Source organism: Acanthochromis polyacanthus, chromosome 15 (genome assembly GCF_021347895.1).
Source record: "Acanthochromis polyacanthus isolate Apoly-LR-REF ecotype Palm Island chromosome 15, KAUST_Apoly_ChrSc, whole genome shotgun sequence".
Lineage (NCBI taxonomy): Eukaryota > Metazoa > Chordata > Actinopteri > Pomacentridae > Acanthochromis > Acanthochromis polyacanthus.
In genome coordinates this window covers 5,876,010-5,896,731 of record NC_067127.1, presented here as the reverse complement: position 1 = coordinate 5,896,731, position 20,722 = coordinate 5,876,010, and the positions used below count along the sequence as shown (strand labels likewise).

At 38.8% G+C, this 20,722-nt stretch overlaps 1 protein-coding gene across 3 annotated transcripts in view; it reads right to left on the bottom strand.

Moving 5' to 3' along the window:
* Positions 1 to 5,042: 5,042 nt before the first annotated feature.
* grid1a (glutamate receptor, ionotropic, delta 1a) overlaps positions 5,043 to 20,722 on the bottom strand; it is a 278,043-nt gene continuing 262,363 nt past the window's right edge. Inside the window, exons 13-17 of one of the 3 annotated variants that reach the window (XM_051960063.1) lie at positions 16,439 to 16,634; positions 14,560 to 14,726; positions 10,048 to 10,288; positions 7,049 to 7,190; positions 5,043 to 5,975 (exon numbers count right to left, since the gene is read on the bottom strand). In XM_051960063.1, the coding sequence (XP_051816023.1) occupies positions 5,563 to 5,975; positions 7,049 to 7,190; positions 10,048 to 10,288; positions 14,560 to 14,726; positions 16,439 to 16,634 (1,159 nt within the window). In that variant the 3' untranslated portion in view covers positions 5,043 to 5,562. The remainder of the gene's footprint in view (positions 5,976 to 7,048; positions 7,191 to 10,047; positions 10,289 to 14,559; positions 14,727 to 16,438; positions 16,635 to 20,722) is intronic. The other 2 variants (XM_051960064.1, XM_051960065.1) reach the window with 2 other exon arrangements.

Genomic DNA, 20,722 nt, shown 5'->3' with positions numbered 1-20,722 from the left:
TTGGAACAGGGATCTTGTAGCTTATAAATGGACATCAGCAGTAAGTTTTATGTGGAAGAGAGCCAGCAGGTCAGAGAAACAGAGTGGTGAGGAATGTTTTGTTTTTCTAAAAGCATCTCTCTACATTTGTGAAAATCCCAGTGGCTGGAGAGAATATTAAACAGTTTTAAATGTGGATGTCATAGTTTAGTATGTCATCCAAAATGTGACAAAAACGTCATAGTTTAGTATGTCGTAAAAAATGTGACATAAACGTCATAGTATAGTATGTCGTCCAAAATGACAAATACAGTATGTCATAGTTTAGTATGTCATCCAAAGTGTCACAAAAATGTCATAATTTAGTATGCCGTCCAAAATGTTACAAAAATGTCATAGTTTACTATATCGTCCAAAATATGACAATATTATCATAGTTTAACATGTGGTCCAACATATGACAACAATGTCATAGTTTAGTATGTCATCCAAAATGTGATAAAAATGTCATAGTTTAGGAGATCGTCCAATAAATTAAAAAAGGTTCCCAGGTAGCTCAACTGGTAGAGCTGGTGATTCATAAACAAAAGTGCATCAGAGATGTGGGATCAATTCCTGTGCGCCACTTTTTACTGCTGGTGTTAACTCCTTTTCTGTCTTCTTCTCAACTTCCCGATTGGATAAAAACAATAAAAGGGCCCAAAAAAACAACTGAGAAAAATGTGTCACAGTTTAGTATATTGTTCTACATGTGGAAAAAAACGTCATAGTTTGGTATGTCTTCCAACACAAAGAAAAAAGGTGCTCAGGTAGCTCAGCTGGTTGAAAAGGTGACTTATGAACAGGACTCCCTCAGAGATACAGGTTCAAGCCAGCTCATGACCCTTCACTGCTGGTTTCCTATGCTTTCCAGTCTTCTGCTCCACTCATAAGCTGAGTAAAACCAACAAATTCAGAAAAACTGTCAGAGTTCAGTATGTTGACAAAAATGTCATAGTTTAGTACCTTGTCCAAAATGTAACAAAAATATCATAGTTTAGTATGTCGTCCAAAAAATGTCATAGTTGAGTATGTAGTGCAAAATTTGACAAAAACGTCATAGTTTAGTATGTCGTCCACAATGTCACAAAAATGCTTTGGTGTAGTATGTCGTCAAAAATGTCATAGTTTAGAATGTCATCCAAAATATCGCAAAAAATGTCATAGTTTAGTATGTCGTCTAAAATGTGACAAAAACGTCATAGTATAGTATGTCGTCCAAAATGTGATAAAAATGTCATAGTTTAGGAGATCGTCCAGTCAGTTGAAAAAGGTTCCCAGGTAGCTCAACTGGTAGAGATGGTGCTTTATAAACAAAAGTGCATCAGGGGTGCAGGATCAATTCCTGCACACCACCTTTAACAGCTGATGTTCCCTGCTTTTCTTCTCAACTTACCTATTGGATAAAAACAATAAAAGAGCCCAGAAAACAACTGAGAAAAATATGTCACAGTTTAGTATATTGGCCTACATGTGGAAAAAAACGTCATAGTTTGGTATGTCTTCCAACACAAAAAAAGAAGGTGCCCAGGTAGCTCAGCTGGTTGAGAAGGTGACTTATGAACAGGACTCCCTCAGAGATACAGGTTCAATGCCAGCTCATGACCTTTCACTGCTGGTATCCCGTGCTTTCCAGTCTTCTGCTCTACTCATAAGCTAAGTAAAACTGTCAGAGTTCAGTATGTTGTCCAAAAGATGTCATAGTTTAGTATGTCGTCCAAAATGTGAAAAAAATGTTATAGTTTAGTATATCACAAAAATGTCATCCAAAATGCGACAAAAATGTCATAGTTTAGTTTGTTGTCCAATATGTGACAAAAATGTCATAGTTTAGTATGTGGTCCAAAATGTGACAAAAATGTCATAGTTTAGTATGTCGTCCAAAATATCGCAAAAATGTCATAGCTTAGTATGTGCTCCAAAATGTGACAAAAATGTCATAGTTTAGTATGTCGTCCATAATATGACAGTCATAGTTAAATATGTCATCCAAAATGTCACAACAATGCCATAGTTTACCATGTCGTCCAAAATATGACAATATTATCATAGTTTAGTATGTTGTCCAAAATGTGACAAAAATGTCATAGTTTAGGAGATCGTCCAGTAAGTTGAAAAAAGTTCCCAGGTAGCTCAACTGGTAGAGATGGTGATTCATAAACAGAGGTGCAGGATCAATTTCTGCGCACCACCTTTTAAAGCTGATGTTCCCTGCTTTTCTGTCTTCTTCTCAACTTACCTACTGGATAAAAACAATAAAAGGGCCCAAAAAAACAACTGAGAAAAATATGTCACAGTTTAGTATATTGTCCTACATGTGGAAAAAAACGTCATAGTTTGGTATGTCTTCCAACACAAAGAAAAAAGGTGCTCAGGTAGCTCAGTTGGTTGAGACGGTGACTTATGAACAAGACTGCCTCAGAGATACAGGTTCATGACCCTTCACTGCTGGTTTCCCATGTGTTCCAATCTTTGGCTCAACTCATAAGCACAGTAAAACCAACAAATTCAGAAAAACTGTCAGAGTTCAGTATGTTGACAAAAATGTCATAGTTTAGTATGTCATCCAAAATGTGACAAAAACGTCATAGTTTAGTATGTCATCCACAATGTGACAAAAACGTCATAGTTTTGTACCTCGTCCAAAATGTGACAAAAACGTCATAGTTTAGTATGTCATCCACAATGTGACAAAAACGTCATGGTTGAGTATTTGGTCAACAATGTGACAAAAATGTCATAGTTTAGTATCTCATCCAAAATGTGACAAAAACGTCATGGTTTAGTATGTCGTCCAAAATGTGACAAAAACGTCAGTTTTGTACCTCGTCCAAAATGTGACAAAAACGTCATAGTTTAGTATGTCATCCACAATGTGACAAAAACGTCATAGTTTTGTACCTCGTCCAAAATGTGACAAAAACGTCATAGTTTAGTATGTCATCCACAATGTGACAAAAATGTCATAGTTTAGTACCTCGTCCAAAATATTGCAAAAATGTCATAGTTTAGTATGTCGTCCAAAATGTGACAAAAACGTCCTAGTTTAGTATGTCGTCCAAAATATTTAAAAAAGTCATAGTTTAGTATGTCATTCAAAATGTGACAAAAACGTCATAGTTTAGTATGTCGTCCAAAATATTACAAAAAATTTCATAGTTTAGTATGTCATCCAAAATGTGACAAAAATGTCATAGTTTAGTATGTCGTCCAAAATGTGACAAAAACGTCATAGTTTAGTATGTCGTCCAAAATGTGACAAAAACGTCATAGTTTAGTATGTCATCCACAATGTGACAAAAACGTCATAGTTTTGTACCTCGTCCAAAATGTGACAAAAACGTCATAGTTTAGTATGTCATCCACAATGTGACAAAAACGTCATGGTTGAGTATTTGGTCAACAATGTGACAAAAATGTCATAGTTTAGTATCTCATCCAAAATGTGACAAAAACGTCATGGTTTAGTATGTCATCCAAAATGTGACTAAAACGTCATAGTTTACTGTCGTCCAAAATATGACAATATTCTAATAGTTTAGTACGCGGTCCAATATATGACAATAATGTCATAGTTTAGTATGTCTTCCAACACAAAGAAAGAAGGTACCCAGGTAGCTCAGCTGGTTGAGAAGGTGACTTATGAACAGGAATTCCTCAGAGATACAGGTTCAATGCCAGCTCATGACCTTTCACTGCTGGTATCCCATGCTTTCCAGTCTTCTGCTCTACTCATAAGCTGAGTAAAACTGTCAGAGTTCAGTATGTTGACAAAAATGTCATAGCTTAGTACCTGCTCCAAAATGTGACAAAAACGTCTTAGTTTAGTATGTCGTCCAAAATATTAAAAAAAGTCATAGTTTAGTATGTCATTCAAAATGTGACAAAAACGTCATAGTTTAGTATGTCGTCCAAAATGTCATAGTGTAGTATGTCGTCCAAAAAATGTCATAGTTTAGTATGTCATCCAAAATGTCACAAAAATCCCATAGTTTAGTATGTCTAAATTCTGACGTTTCATTGAACTGAGCAGCCTTAGTCTGAGTGCTTCTCTAGTTATTGCCAGTTTCACTCATACCTTCTGAATGACTGGACTTGAGGCTGTTCTGTTGTTTGTCACTTGGTTATTGTTGCTTTCCTCAATTTAATTTTATGGGAGTCTAATTGTGTATTGAAAACTGCAGTGAGCCATTTTGTTCGTATAGGCCCCATGTGTGCCTGCTTGTAGTGGTGCTGATGTGAGTGTGAGTTCAGTGTCGAGCCCACTGTGAACATTTACCCTCAATCTCCACATAAATGACTTCTTTGTATGCGTGCCGCTGATTGCTTCACCAAGCTGGAGGCCTGGAGGAATAAACCTGGACACAAAGTGAGATTATCAATTGGTACTAACTGCATTAAACGCAGATAAAATGCCCTCTATCATTGATTTTGGATGTTATTGTGAGTTTCCGGTCCAAGTTGGTGACTGAAACTGGTGAATATTTCTACCAACGAATGAGCTATATGATGACTTATTCACCATTCTTGGTTAAAATATGCATAAGACTCGTCGTTTCTGGTTTTTATACCATTTGTCCCAAACAGACATATGAAGTTTGGAACAGATTCACATGCACATTTACCCAAAACTTTTCTTCAAATCTTTCCAGTAAAATAAACTGGCAAGGGGAATGGAGAAAAAATGCAATGAGATGCTGATAGTGTTTCCAAGTGTCGGTTAAAAGATCAACGTAGTGTGTGGTTGCATTGCTAATGGTGTTTTGCAAATCTATTTTTACTTGTTTTTATAAATATTCCAAGTACTGACTCATCTACATGGATGTTTTTCAATGGAAACATAAAAAGTAGTAATAATGAGCCTTCATTTATTGCTGTAATTGTAGAACTGTAGAAAGTGTCAAACATTTCAGGCTGTCATTTACCTCCCATTGTGTTAAACCCATCAGTGATCCCCTTGTCACATATACACACTGACAGCATGACATTGATATTTTAAATATGTATTCACACACACATCTGGCTGTTTTTTAGTATACCTTTTATTTTTTTCATATGAAACAAATCAATTCTTCCAATGTGTTTGAAGTGTGAAATGTCTTTTTCATGAATTCTCACAGTACATTCAGTTAATGTTGATCTGAAAGAAAACATCTTTGAACTTGGCACTTAGAAAACAACCACAAAGAATTGTCACCTTTATTCATTTAGAACAAAATTTACAAAGCCATTCAAACAGTCATTTTTTTTAATACTTTTATGTTTTTTAAACTCAACTGTTGAGAATATTCAAAATACACTTTTAATTGTTGCTTCTCTCTCTCTTTGTACTTACAAATATGTACATTAAAGTCTCAGTGTCTCGTCATGTGTCGTCCCGCTGACTCTCCATCACTTGTAATAAAAATCTTTTTTTTTTTTTTTTTAGTGTTTTAATTATATCTCTCCACACTGTTAGCACTCTGTTTAGCTCTCCACTATTCTGTTTGAGCGCAAGTGTCCGTGAATGTTCGGCGTGCTCAGATGGATGTCCCGTGGCTGGGCTCACTGGCTTCTGGGATGGGTCCTCCTGGCACTGGTTGGTAGGACATTGGCATGGGTGTCTTGACTGGGCTCTGCCGGAAGAGCCCCCCGTTGGGTGCCCTGTGTTTGCAGCGGATAGAGGGCATGGTGGCACTGCTGAGGGGCAGGGGCAAGGTCCTGCCAGTGGCCGCACCGAGTGTCCTTCCTGCCCCATGACCCTCCTGGAGGAAGGTGGTCACAGATAGAGGCGGCGGCCCCCGATGAGCTGGGTAGTCCCGAACAGACAAGGCCTCCAGGGACTGGCTGGGCTGCATGCTGCCAATGTCCAGGGCAGAGATCTCGATAGACTGGCCTGGCAGCTGCTTGTGGGCCAAGTCCTCGTCCAGGAGGCTGTTCAAACGTTGGTGGACCTGTTCCAGGTTCACCTCTTTGTCCTAAAGATAGATGGAAAAGAAAGGCAGAGCCAAAGAGTGTGTGTGGAATAAAAGAAGCCAGCATAAAGGAGAGAGGTTTTAATGGAAGGGAGAGCATGGATGTAATTAGGGAGGAGTGTGATAAAGAATAAAAGTGAAAATGAATGGACAGCAAAAAGGGGTTAAGAGGTTAAAAGAAGGAATGGGATGAGGATAGAGAGTGAAAAGAGAACAGAAAAAGACAGGTTATAATGTTTTTTTCATTATCACCATCATGACTAGCTATCTTCTGTGCATGCAATGCAGTCTACTCTATCATTATTTTGAGAAAATCTAACATCTTATAATGTTCACGTGGCTTTGAAGGATGCTAAAATAACACACCGGCTTATTTCAGCTTCGTTCAAGGAACCAAAATATATAAGTTGCTTTACTAGAACTTTCAAGCAGCCAACATTGAGAGAGACATTACCTTAAAACAGTAAATCTTAACCATAGTGTCGTAAAAGATAATGTCTCCATTTCTGAGATGAACTTTAAGGAAGATGTCACCTCATGCAGAAGTGTTCAAATTTTTGCACAATTAGGCAACTACAAATCTGCTGGAGGTGACTCTTGCATGAAGCACTCTTAACAAGACAGGTTCCAATGGACGCACAAATCCAATGAGTCAGATTTTGGGAGACAATAAAATTCAAATGAAGACAAATTGGTTAATGTTGGTTAATTGAAGACATCTGAATGATACTGAATCTTCTAAAATTAGAATTTTTTTCAATGAGGGGAACATATATATGGGGAGAGTAAAAGGGAGAAGCCAAATAAAGAGCACATGATTGTTTATCAGACGCACATTTTCCAACAAACGCTACCATGCTTGATTTTGCCTTGTGTTCTAGCAACATGCACCCATTTAAGTGGATTCACATCAAAGACAGACAAAAACCACATAGAAAGACGAATAACGGGAGAGACCATGGGGTGAGATGACAGATGAAGCGACTACAATCTGCCCCTGCCCGGCCCCATGCCCCGCCCCTTCGCCCTGTCACAGCCAATGACCATCCAGTACAGTATGCCAGGCCTCTCCTGACCTGTGTCAAGAGCCTCGGCCTCCTCCCAGTCTCTCTCTCTGTCTGTCCATATGTCCCGCCTCCCTTCTGGTGAAGCCATTGTTATGTCATTATATGTCAATGGACCAGAAACCCTTTGCAGACCGTAATCCTTAGTCACCTGCTGGAGATCATAGACAATGATACATTACCAAAACGGTCCCCTGTGAATCCGGACATTGACATATAATCGCAACTAATTACTACATAGAAAATAACAGGAATAGCTTGACATTTTGGGAAATGCTGCCGTTGGCTTTCTTGCTGAATATTAGATTAGATGTAAAACACTTAGAGGGAAAAGCACCGATAGTTTAAGTTCTCTTTGATGACAATGTCAAGCACTTTCTTAGTTTGGACCGGTATAAAACTCCCAGGCTTAAATCATCAGTACAAGAAATGAACAACTGTGTTCCTGTGAATGGTGTGAAAACTGCTAATGCATGCAATCATCTTAGTCAGCGTTGGGTTAATTTGGCACTATGCTTTGTTTACATCTATAAACCACACTACTAAGAATAGGTTTGCAATATCCCCTCTTCTTCTGTCCCAAAAGTATGTTAACCAGAACTCACGGGCAAATCTGTCAGTCGAAACCTCGAAATTAGTGTATTTCCCATAATGCCAAACTATTCGACTGATGTGTTCAAACTTGCAGTAGAGTTTTGTTTGACATGGCCGTCATAATGCCCACATACTGTACGTTCATGCTGTCATGGTGCCAGTGAACCTAAAAACATAAAGTGATGCTCCACCCATATCTTTTGAGTATTAATCACTCATTGGCCGCAGGCTTGAACGGTAGTTAAAAAGTTTCTAGTATATGTATGTAGGTTTAGTTCATGACTGTTAAACCTGCCTTTTCTCTGCATTATCAAAATAATTGTATTTATTTATTACATTATTGTAGGATTTATTGAAATAAACAAACAGTACTGATTAATTTAGTCTGCAAAATATCAGAAAAAGAGAAAATTGGCAATTAAATTTTGTACAAGTCATCATAATATAATTTAAATTGCTTATTGTGTCTGAGAAAGCAATTAAAAGGCAAATGAAACTGAATGACATTGAGTTTAAACTGTGAGTTTGAGGCCTGAACTAAAATGTAAATTAAATACATTTTAATTTAATGATGAGCAAAACTATCCATTTTCAAAATTGTTCAACTAATTCACTATTTCACTACTTTCGGGTTCATTGAAAACCTGCCACCACTGGATTTGTAGCCTCTTCCAGCCTGTGATGGAGCTGTGAGACAACCCCTCAATATTCCGGCGAAGCAATTGGTGCTGTATAGATAAGATTAGCTTCTTTGAGTCCTGCTGTTCATTATCGCTGTGGCCAATCCTATGATCATAATATCATAATCTGCTATCATAACCTGAAAGCTCTCCTACCATCTGTAAGTCATTTTCATTGTGGATTTTTTGGATTATTTGGGTTTTGTTTGCTTTATTGGACCGTACCAAGTTTGACTGACAACAGGGGGGATTTAATTTAGGTTTTGCTGGAAGTCATTTCTTATTTGCTTTTTATTTTGCTGGATTCACTAACAATTTCAGTACCACCTGCAATGTCTATATGGAATAGTCAACATTTTTATGTGTCCATTTGTAAATATTTGTAGGTGTATTGAAAATAATTTCTAAGCACCCTTGTCTGTCACTGTAAGCAGCATGGCTGAACCAAAGATTGTATAGAGAGCTGCACTGCTGCATCTGCCATGTCTGCTCTAAGCCACTTGTGGGTCTGTTGCTGAGCTGTCTTTGTAAAAACTGAGTAAGGGATACAGAGCTTTGGAAACGTGCCTGTATGGATATTGCGCTTTATTTCATTGTTCCATATACTTCAGTGCTGCTGGCTAGCATTGTTATAGGTTTTTTTTTGTTTGTTTGTTTCTGACATAAACCCTTCCCAGTCCCATTTCAAGCTGACAGAGCGTGAGTGTTTTATGCTCAAAAAATTGATTTTGGGTGAAAACAGCTTCTAGACAGGTCTGCAAACAATAATAAAGAACACAAACGTGATTGCACCAACACATCCAGCACATCTCGTATTCTATAAATAATGACAGTGATGCCCGTCTCCTATGAATCTCACATGACAGCAGTATGTGGTTCTTATGAGAGCAGTTCTACACAAAGACTGAAATAGAAAATCAGCAGCAGTAACTCAAACTCTCACATGCACCATGAACTAACATTGGTGGAGTTTGAGTCACTGTGTGTTTTCGGGACAGGACTGGGTCTTAAATGGGTGTTTTCATCCAGCATTGTTGCACTGTCACGTCAAACAGGCAGGTCAAGGCTCAGATTCTTTACTGTCTGCTTTTGCTCACACTTTAGTTTAGGGATCCATGTCAAGCCTTAGTTGTCTGGACGCCTCATGCAGAGGGGCTGCCCAGTTGACAGCAGCAAGATAAAGTCAGAGCTCTACAGCATTAAGACTTGAATGGATTAGCTAAAGAGAGCTATTGTACAACTGAAGCACTTATCGACTCAGAAGTACAATTTCAGTATGTGGTTTTGAATTTGCAATTTAGTGCTTACTGTTATCTTTTCAGTTGTGGGTCTCTCACGTGAGCACCAGTGACTGTGGTTGTTTGCAATTAATGGTCTTTTATGTGTCAGCATGAGAGAGAAGCCTCAGAGACGTCCCTAACAAAACACCCCAACCTCTCTCCCAACATGAGAAGGAATGAGCAGATTGATCACATGATGTCTGGACTATCATCAGGGGCACACCTATTATAACTGGGTGTACTGCAGCTCTACTAAATCGGGGCTGGCGTCAGCGCCTGCTGGATCCATAAAGTAGAGTGTGGCAGTGGCATCTCTGGGCAGGACCGGGGGGCCCGGGGGTCTGGGTCTCGACCGGGGCCTTGGTGGGGCAGGGGGACCCGTGGTGGCCACCATGGCCCGGTTCTGGGTTAGATGGCCTGGGCCTGGGCCCTGGCCCGACGAGTTGTCAGTGGTCACCTCTTTGGGCTGCTCTCGCCGGCAGTGGTTGCTGTTCCACCACGTCTCCAGTGCAGCCACCAGGAGGGCCAGCAGCAGCCCGGCAGCAAGGATGCAGAAAACACCGGCAAAGCTGTGGAGGCGCAGCGCCCGTCCCTCCGGCTGGGCATCTGTGTGGCTCTGCAGGTCACAGCGGCCTTTCTTTGGCCACCATTTCTGCTTCAGGATGTCGAGGTCACCTTTTTCCTGAAGCTCCAAAATCCTGTGGAGAAGAAAGAGTAAGTATGTTTTTGTAGATTCTCAGTCATCCAAGTCATGGTAATACTAAGGGCTTCAGTCGTAGGCAAGTGGCAATTCTTTCTGAGTCTTTCACCTCTTATCCAACAGGCTTCACAATTCAAAATGACTGTTAGGAATTTCCAAGTATTTATTCCCACCACTGTCTCTTACTAAAGGCTTTACAACCACAATCTTACATAATTTAAGATATAAATGGTGAGGAAACTGTCTGGAAAGGGATGTCAGGACTGACAGACTTTCATGTGTTGTGCCATGCAGTTGTGAAGCAGTTGTTTGGTCTCATCAATGTATAGGTTTGTGCACTTGTTGCTCCACTGGACTGTATATACAACCTTGCTCATCTTGTGTTGGGCTGTTCTATCCTTAGGCAAAAAAAAAAAAAAAAAAAAGGTTCACCCTAAGAGTGTTGCTGGTTTGAAGTGAATCAGGATGTTGGGTTTGGAAAAAAATCCCAGGTAATTGAGACACTCATGGGAAGACGAAGTTGTTATGCCTGTTTTTCTTTTTCTTCTCTGTTTGATGTTATGCTTTTCATCATCTCTTTGCTGACTTAATGAAGGCCCAGCTGGGGTTGCCACAGGATTTAAGTGCTTTCTATATATGTGTGTATATGTGTGTTCCCCTTTTCTCTCACCTGCCTGCTGGTTTAAGGTTCTGATAGCTCCCAGTGTAGGTTGCCGTGGGTGGTGGGAGTCAAACAGTAGGTACTGGTCTATGTGTTGGGGGATTTCTGGTAAACGTCAATGTTAAGGTTTCTGTCCTCCTCACTGTGCACAGCACAATCCTAGAAAAGGAAGCTTAATATCCTTGGCAGAGATTTGCAGCAGGCGGTAACAGCAGGGAACTCATGATTCAATCGTGTTTTTGTCCTTAGGAACACTTATTGTACTTGAAATAGTTGGCAGTTAGGCAGTGTTCAAGTGTGCTACATATCTGATTAAAAGTAAAGCGAGTTCTATTGTTTAATGAGCTGATTTGCTGAAGTTATTTTCTGACAGTCACCACTGCCTCAGAGGTCTGCATATGAAAAGCATGTATACCTCGGAATTTTGAATGTAATAAATATTTTTAACTAGAGGTACACACATGCTGTAATTTGTTGTACAATGTTATAGGTAAAAGAGTTATTATTTAAATTGTATTTAAACAGGGAGGACCATTGAGAGAAAGCTTTCTTGCCCTGATCACTAAATATACATCAACAAATAACAGAATAAACAGAAAGGGGACATTAACATAAAAGACAAGCATTAATTCTGTCACTGGTGACACTGCAAAGCACCTCATCACCATCTTAGAACCTCTGGTTCAAAGCACTTTATAGAAGATCCAAAATTCCATCAATTTTATCAACAAGGTCCAGAAATTGAAATTGGTCAGTGAAACCATTTTACCTACATCTGAGGCAGTGAAGACCGTTGAAAGTGATTGAAAGACAGCTCTCTCAACAAGGTTTCCAACGTTACTCCAATTAGATGTGCCCTACTTGACCTTAGCATCACCACCAATGTCAAATATAATGAGAGTTTCCAAAGACAAAAGCACAGCTGTGCATTGGGCCTCCAGTGTCACACATTGTGGCCAGTCTCTACATGGAGGGAGTGGAAAGTGGAGTGCAGAGCTCTTTCAAGGGATAAAAGATATATGGATGGCACATATCTGGATAGAAATCAAAATTCAAGAAGTGGAAGTCACCACAGAGCTTATCAGCTCAGTGGATAGCAATTCTCTTGAAAAGAGAAAAAGTTGGTTCACCCTGAGGATAGGGTTGCACGGACCTATATATATATATATAAAAGAGAAAACAAATGATCCACAAGCACATGGCACAAAATAGAAGAGAAGGCTCTTTTCCTCTTATCAGTCAGGTATAATGCAGTAATGATGCCCCTCACCAGGCAGTTTCACCGCCGTTCCCACCTTGATTCATGTGAGTTTTGGATCACTGATGAGTCTTGAGCCATGTGTGTGGGAGATGAGAATAAATTCTTGGAACATTCCACCTGCCACTTAGAGCTGAAGAAGCCTTATTGGATGAGAGGTGAAGTATAGGAATCCAAAATAAATCCTTCTGCCTTTGACCAAAGCGCTCAGGAAAGACTAAGCAGTTATTTCAAACACAGGTCACCGGACAATCTTTCAGCGGTATGGATACAGATTAAACGCTGACTAATAAAATTACAAAGACAGCAGGGAATGGAAAATTAAATAATATGTATAGACAAACATGAGTTGGGGAAAGGAAATCCATATGTGACCACTCTGACTGATTACCACACTGTTATCATGTAACAATAATTAAATAATACCGTGTAGCTCATGAAGTAAAACTAATGAATAAGAAAATGTGCTGTTAATGTACTGTGTTAGCACTGACTGTAGCTCATTAAAGCTCCATAGAGGGTAAAATGCTATTAAACACTGCAGTTTTTAGTTCACAGCGGCAGAGTGTAGGACGTCATGCTGATGGATAGTAAACAAAAGTTAAAAGACCAGTTCTATGAAAACAAGGCAAAGAAAAACAATCACAACTTCAAGAGTAATCAGTTTCATATCAAATTGTTTAAGCGTGGAAGCAACGATGATCAAATACTACAGTCGGCCCCATTAGTTAGCGCACAGAGAGCAGGGAGGAATGGATGGATGTTGTGGAGGAGAATAATGACAGCTGAATGCAAACAGTCAGTCTGTCCCACCGGAGCAGTTAGCTCTCTACACAGTCGTTATTCAACCTGCTCAACAGTGAATGGCACATATTTGTTTACGCACAAGCCTGCACATTTATTCCAAGCGAAAAGGCGGATCAGATATCTAGTATGTACGTGGAGCTGCCAAAGCCCTTTTTACACTTTTATACTCATGAAACCTCACAGCTCCAGTCCAGATTCACAATTTCTTTTCCTGCAAACGATCCGACAACCTTCATCAACACGGTGTTTGCGGTTTACAGAGCGATCAGTCCTCCCTTTGCAGATGCTTGTCGAGAATTTTATATTTTACATGGAAGAGAGACTTTGCTGTTGCGATTTAAAATTGTAAGATTGTGCTGAGAACGTCGAGAGCACAATATTGCTGTGTTGCCTCTGTGGAAAACGTGATTAAGTGCAAGCAAAGGGCAAATATCATGAGCTGAAAATATGAAGTATGTGCTTCTCAACTTTCCTCTGGCAGTAAAATAAAAAAAAATGTTCTAGTTACAAATACTGAAATTCTAAGTCCAACATTTATTTACTCTAGATATCATTCAACGTTGCAGCATAAAGGTAAGATGTGTTTCAACTATTATAGTGTTTCATTTTCATTTCTCTGATCATTAAATATTTTATACTGCTGTACTCGGGAAATACATTTCTGAGATCTGAAAACAGTCGTATTGCTTAAAAAAAGTTTAGTGAAGTAAAAGATATGAGCATTCAAATGATTATACTCTCAGATTAGTTCAACTTAAACTCAAAGTCCAGATGTGCAATAAAGACTCACTTTCTGGTTTAACTATGCCCTGCTGTATTTGCACATGGGTGTGCTCATTTTTGATTTTCCCTCAAAAAAGCAAAGCTCTCTCCATGGAAGTAAAACTGGACGAAATAAAATGCTTGGAACAGGACAAAACGCAGATGAACATCGGCTAGTGGCTTGGACTAGTCGCACGACTGTCTCGATGATCATCGGAGATAAAAAGCAGACACTTGAACATGTGAACGGATCTGCACTTATAAAATCAATTGTGATTACAAAGCAGTGTAGTGGTCTCATTATTGAGATGGAAAGATTTTTACTGCTTTGGCTGAAAGACCAACAGCAACGGCGTCCCCGGCGAGTCTTATGGTGATGCACGTAATGGCTTTGTTTACATTTTCGCTGGTATTTTTGTACCAAGTTGTGTTTCAGTGTGAGCTAATGACTGTTTTTGTTGCTGTAGTTGTACAAATCTGCAAACTGATCAATATCATGATGCACGTAACGTCTTTGTTTACATTTTCAACGGAGTTCCGACATATGGTGAAAATCGACTTATGTCACACCGTAGGAATGGAACTTAAGTCGAGGACCCCCTGCAGTCACCTTTATTAATGTAGAAGACTAGTTATGAGCGACAGGTTCTCTGCTATGACATACATTAATGCATATCTGCTCAAAATATCGGTTATCAGCCTTTCTTGATCACCAATAAATGTCATTGGTATCAGCCCCAGAAAAACCCATCTCAGTCGGTCCCCAAACTAATATACGTACTTCTGAGAGAAGAGGTCTCTGTAAGGACTGCCGTGCTGCAGGGCCATGCCATAGCCTCTGGTGCTCATGCTGTTCCCTGCTATAGTCAGCGTGCAGTCATCATCTGTCAGAGCGGCGTACTCCACCACCGCCATGTCCCACAGAAAGGCATACGACTCTCGCTTTGCCTGAAAATGGAAACATTTGGGTGATACCCAAACAACACCACATGATGATTATAATAAAGACCTATAAAGCACTGGTCTAGTTGAGAAACCAATAAGTGGCAGAAATTTGCCTGCTGTGTTTAACTCATTACAGAGAAATTGTGCTATAGAAGAAAAAACAACTCGATACAATAAAAATCTCCTTAGGGGTGAAACATGTTATTTATCCACTTGAGAACACAAAAATCCCAATGATTAACAATGATATCAAGGCTTAAATCTGCCTTTTTTTTCTTGAATTCTTTTCTCCGAAGATGTCAAGTGTCATGTTGTTCAATTGCAAATTACTATTTCACTCCCTTGCCATGTTGATTAGTTAAATTAGAAAAGAAGCATTTTGCCCTTAAATTTCTACTACTTGAACCTGTGGCCCTGTGTTGGTGGAATGGTTCAAAAGAAGCTCTTTCATTGTGAAAAAGCAAACAGCAGAGCTAAATATTTGCACAGAAATTGGCCCAAACATTTTGGACACTCAGGGTAAACACTGAACAGCATGCACATTGGATTTCTTCACAAATGTGTGTGTTGTGTTTTCTTTTTTATTCATGCATTTATTTTGTACCCACTTTTGCATTCCTTTGTCAGAGATGTAATCATATGCTAAAGCCTGAAGGGCACACAGTGTAGAATATGTAGAGCATCCACAGCTGAATTCTATCCAAAATCCTTCTATATTTTTACTTCTTTTTTGTTCTTTTTGTACACATTTCTCTGACTTTCCCCCCTGTGGGGTCCTTAAACCTTCCAGAGTTGAGAATGAGGTTGCACCAAATAAAGATGAAACAGATATTTTAGCTCACAACTCATCAGCACCACAACTATCAGGTTCACTGACTTTTTAAACCCATGCTGGAGATGTTCCTATCAAACTCTATCTCTAAATTCAGAATGAATTGTTTTTCTGGTGTGTGTGTGTATGTTAGAGAAGGGCAATGTAATCATGCAGTAGAAGAATAAAATGGATTTTTGAGTGAACTGAGAAGAGTGTTCCTTTGATGTATGTAACTGTACATTGCCAATTGACTTCATTCAAAGCAAATAGCTGTACAGACAAGTCCATATGTCTCGGCTCTGCAGTAGCTTGTCTAACTATGGATTATTGCTTTGTCTGCTTTTTGTCTGTGTTAAGGAAACAGACAACCCAATGCACAAAATGTTAATTTAGCAGCACACAGTTTCACATAATTAGAAAAACCTCACAGTCCATTAGATTAAAAATATCACTTTACTCACATGCCTCTCTGAATCAGGCATGGGAATAATCCAACTGTTTGTTATGAGAGCAAATAATAATAATACAGTTAATTATTCTCAAGGCTGAACTTTAAATTTTGAAGTAATAATCTCTCCCTCAGCTGAAGATATGGTTTTCTTATAATTATTTTTATAAGCATTTCTAATTTTTGGGAGACAAAGCCCTCCAATAATTGCATGTTTCTTGTGGGAAAAAAAAACAATAAAAAAAACAACAACAAAAACCAGCTGAATGCATACTTTACTTTATGAGGCTGAGCTGAAATTAGCTACTATAGATAGAGGACCAGTTGGTTGATTGACTTCCCTCATACTGTGCTGTCCAGTGTCGGCCAAAAGTAACTGTTAGAAAGTGAAAAGTTTTTGTTCAAAGTTTTTGTTTGAACTTTTCTTTCCAAGGTACAAAAATAACTCCTCACCTTCTTGATGCCCTCTGACGGGTTGGAGACAGAGTGCTCAAAGCCATTGTTCTTGTTGATGATCTTCCAGAGCTCAGCAAATGTGTTGTCCTGCTCCAGAGGGTTGGTGCCTTTAGCCCGGAAATACTCGTACACAGCCGAGTCCCTCACTGTCCCATAAACCAGGTCAGCCTGCTTGGACAGATCCTGGAATGACCTATAGGATGGTCACATTATGGAATTAATAAGCAAAGCGTGACTAAAATTAAAAGACAGTTCTAACTTGGAAAGGTTTAGTTTTACTGTTAGCATGTGTCATGTCAAGAACTATATTAATGACTGTCAGATGGAGATATGACTATAATGGAAATTAAAACATTACAATCCATTTAAACTCCATCACCTCTTTAAATAATTGCATTATTTCTAAACAGGCACATGAAGTACATATCTTATAAACATTCAAAAATAGACACTGTTGCAAGACCATATTGAAAATACATTAAAGTAGGAAATTATAGCAACAAAACTGGATACACCTGTAGTTTCAGAAACAAAACTGAACAGAAGCATGATTTTTAATGAACCTATGTACATAGCTGTGCTCATAAAATGACCTCTGAACACTAGAATTCCATCAGTTTTGGACTTAAAGGTCATGTCTATCTGCATGGATGCATCATGGCTCCAGTGGAAAATCTGATTGCGAAACTTATACAGGAAGACTGATGAACAAAAGAAACTACGAAAACCCAGTTGAAGCAGCAATCAGCGGGTTTAGAATGAGAAACAGCACCAATAATCAGAGCTGCAGTGGCCGTCGTCCTCAAATTACACTACAGACCTACACCTACTTTGTCAAGGGACTTTGAGTGTCTTGAAAGTGCTATTTTAGTATTAGGTATTGTCATTATATCATTACATACAGTGCACTACTTTCACAATCTACCTCTGAAAATACTTGGGCAAGTGCTTCAGACTCGGCAGGTGTTAAAAGCGGATATTGGAGTTTCTGTGACAACTCAGACAGTGTGAAGGACAGTTGATAATGTCAACCTCTATAGATAGTGTTCGATTAAAAAAAATCTTTACTTGTTCTTCAGCGCAAAACTCCAACATTAAACTTTGCTGAAAAGTATGAACAGAAGCCTGATGAATGCTGGGAGCACATTCTTTGGTCAGATTATACGTTTGTTCTGCTATAATGGGGTGAGCCTGGTCAGGACAACCACAGTGCATGCATAGTCTTAAAAGTGAAGCACAGAGGTGGGAGCGCGATGATATGGGGCTGCATTAGTGCAAATGTTTTTGTGAAAATTACATTTATAAATGGAACCATGAATGTCTGTGGCTGACCAGACAACCCAATCTGCAGAAATCTGGCAGAAGAGGAACATTCCAGAATAACAACAATCAAACTATCACTGCCAAATCACAGAAGAGTTTCTGACTTTCCATTGACTTTTGTTGAACTGAGTTTCTACTGTGAGGTCTGTATTTTTAATTTTCCACAAGAGCAAATGCCCTACAGTTTAACTGAGACAATGTAGTTTCTAAGAATTGACACAATTCAGCACCTTTTGATGTTAAGTGATATTTCACTTTTGTTGTATACTGTATCAGCCCATTTATGTAACCAATTGAAACATTATACAGGAGAGCAAGACAATTTTTTTGTTCCACTGATCTGTTTAAAATGGCTTGACATGATCTCCTGACTAGACACATACTGTGGCATCAGTCTTACAATATAATAATATGATAAATAGTGCATAATGGTCTCACACTGTCTTTTTTTTCTTCACATGCACGACCCATTGTACATATTTGCTGCCAACAAAGCTGCTACTTCTTACGATATGTCAGCTTGCACAGTCACAAATGTTATTTCTCTGGAGATATGATGCAACAAATCACTGACTTAGGAAACACTTGCAGTATAAATTCTGAAAATATTCAGTCGACAGTAAAACTATGAAATTACCAACTTCTGCTGCAATGAATTACACTTGTGTGAATGTCAAAACAAATCCAGGCTTCATTGTTTTTGTGCTTCATTCTAAACCTGTTGGCAACCTTCCATTATTGTATATACAGTTCTATCTTGTAAAAAGTGACTGTTAATCAATAATATAGAGAATTTGGGATATTACTGTATATGTGTATATTTCTCCACCCACATGTAGAAGAATCAGAAAAGACTCTGTAGGATACATTAATTCAAGCTGCTACCAGCACTCTGCTTCACTTTCATTCATTACTCCACATAAGCCTCTTGACTTGTAGCCCTTCATATACAGAGTTTCCCCTCTATTTAAAATTCAAGATTTAACTCCCTCCTGGTTTACTCCAACCAATCGGTAGGCCTAAAACATTACCTCCCTCTCTAATGCACATTGGCGCAAATCACTAATCAGCATACTCTTTATCAACTAAATTAGCTGCACCTGTAGTGTGCTGCCTGCTGCTTCGGATGTCGATACCATCACTTTCCCCAGCTTTACCAGCACCACGACTCCAGCCTGATTCAGACTAATGATGACCAGGTTGGGGGTTTTCACGTCCCTGACTGATTATGGGGTTCATCCCAATGATTGGCCATTAACTCCGAGTAGTCTGCACCAAACTCTTTTCTAGTATTTATGAACAGTATTTTCGATGTGGAAATGTGCCTCCCCTGATTGAAATGCTCATTATAAAAAATCTGTGTGGCCAACAGGAAAAAGGCCCCTTTGCAGCAGCTGTATTTTTCAGGTAAAGATTATGCCAGTTTTGTACAGTATCATATTTGCTAAATGCCAATGGCTTTATAACGCGAGTCCGCTTCTAATGTAATCTGAAAAGTCATTATCAAGAACATTACCTTTCTTCTTCTCAAGTAGCCGGGTTGATATTCTTGACATGCCGTCTTGTGCACTTGCTACATTCCTTTAGAAAATCAATGCAGCAGAATAACCCCAGAATATTTGTGTATCTTAGACTGTCTTCTCTCCAATTCTCTTCAAAGTAAAAGAATCAAAAAGCTATCTTGAGATTATAATGCAGGGCTAATTCAACAATTTAATTAGAAGCTTACATGGTGCGGCAGTGGTTGTTTGGGTAAAAAAAAAAGAGGGAGAGGAAAAGGGAAAAAAAAAAGATATTTCATCATCTCCAGTTTATACTGTCAGACCAAACTACCGGCTTTACTGCACTTATAAGTATTCAGACTTTTTTGTATTGCAGCTTATTCTAATGTAGTGAATTTGTATATGCATGAGTTCCAGTGAACACAATCAATAAAAAAAACCTGAAAAGAACAATTATGAATAACAATAGACAGATGGTGGCACGTACTATAATCAAAGATGAGTGAAACTGAAACGGTAATGAGTTATAATTTCAGACTATTTGAAATGGCCGATGCATATGTGCTGAGGACATCTGCCACACATTTTTAAACGCTTTTCCTTATTGCTCAAAGCAGTGCAACGTATACTTTGATTTGCGATCAATACAACTGAGCACCCATAATGGCTGAACCATGATTGAAAGAGGCACAAAACGAAGCAGATTTCATCCTCTCATTTCCTTTCCCTCCCTATCATTCACTCCTACAGAAACATGTGCATGAAACATATATTCTGTTGTTAATGTCATGTATGTATAAATGTGACTAATAGGCTGTTTTTGTTGGAATCAAAGATCCTAAATGTTTGGCTGTACAGTTAGTTGTGGTTATATTGAGCATTCCACATTCAAAACTGGCCAAAAAAGTGAAAAATAAAACAAAAACATAACAACAAATAAGTTTATCTTATCAGTTTTCATCATCGTGGAGGACATAAGTTATTAAATTAATCTGATGTTAACTTTGCTCTCTCACACACAAGAACATAAGATTAGCTTTACGTACATCGCAATGTGGCGGCAATGGAAATGAACTCTGTGTCTGCGGGCGTAGGACTTTTGTAAAGGCTTATTTTCGCAAAGTAAACAAAAGGAGAAAAGTCATGTCATGTTTAAATACATTTAATAAGATGCAAATGTTGCCTTAACTAACCATGCTGTCGTTTACTGCTCCCATTATACCACAATAACACATCATGCACACACATATTTAGAAGCCCGCAGAGGCAGACATATGAAAATACAATGCCAAAAAATGAAGGTATTACACTCTGGCAGTAAAAAGTCAAGCTGCTGCTCCTGTTTTGGCCGTATACCAGTGTCTATAACTCACTAGTAGAAGAAAGTTCATTTCTCTGAGAATCATCACAACATCTTGACTTTTAATGTTTTTCAGATGAAGGGAGCTGGACTGCA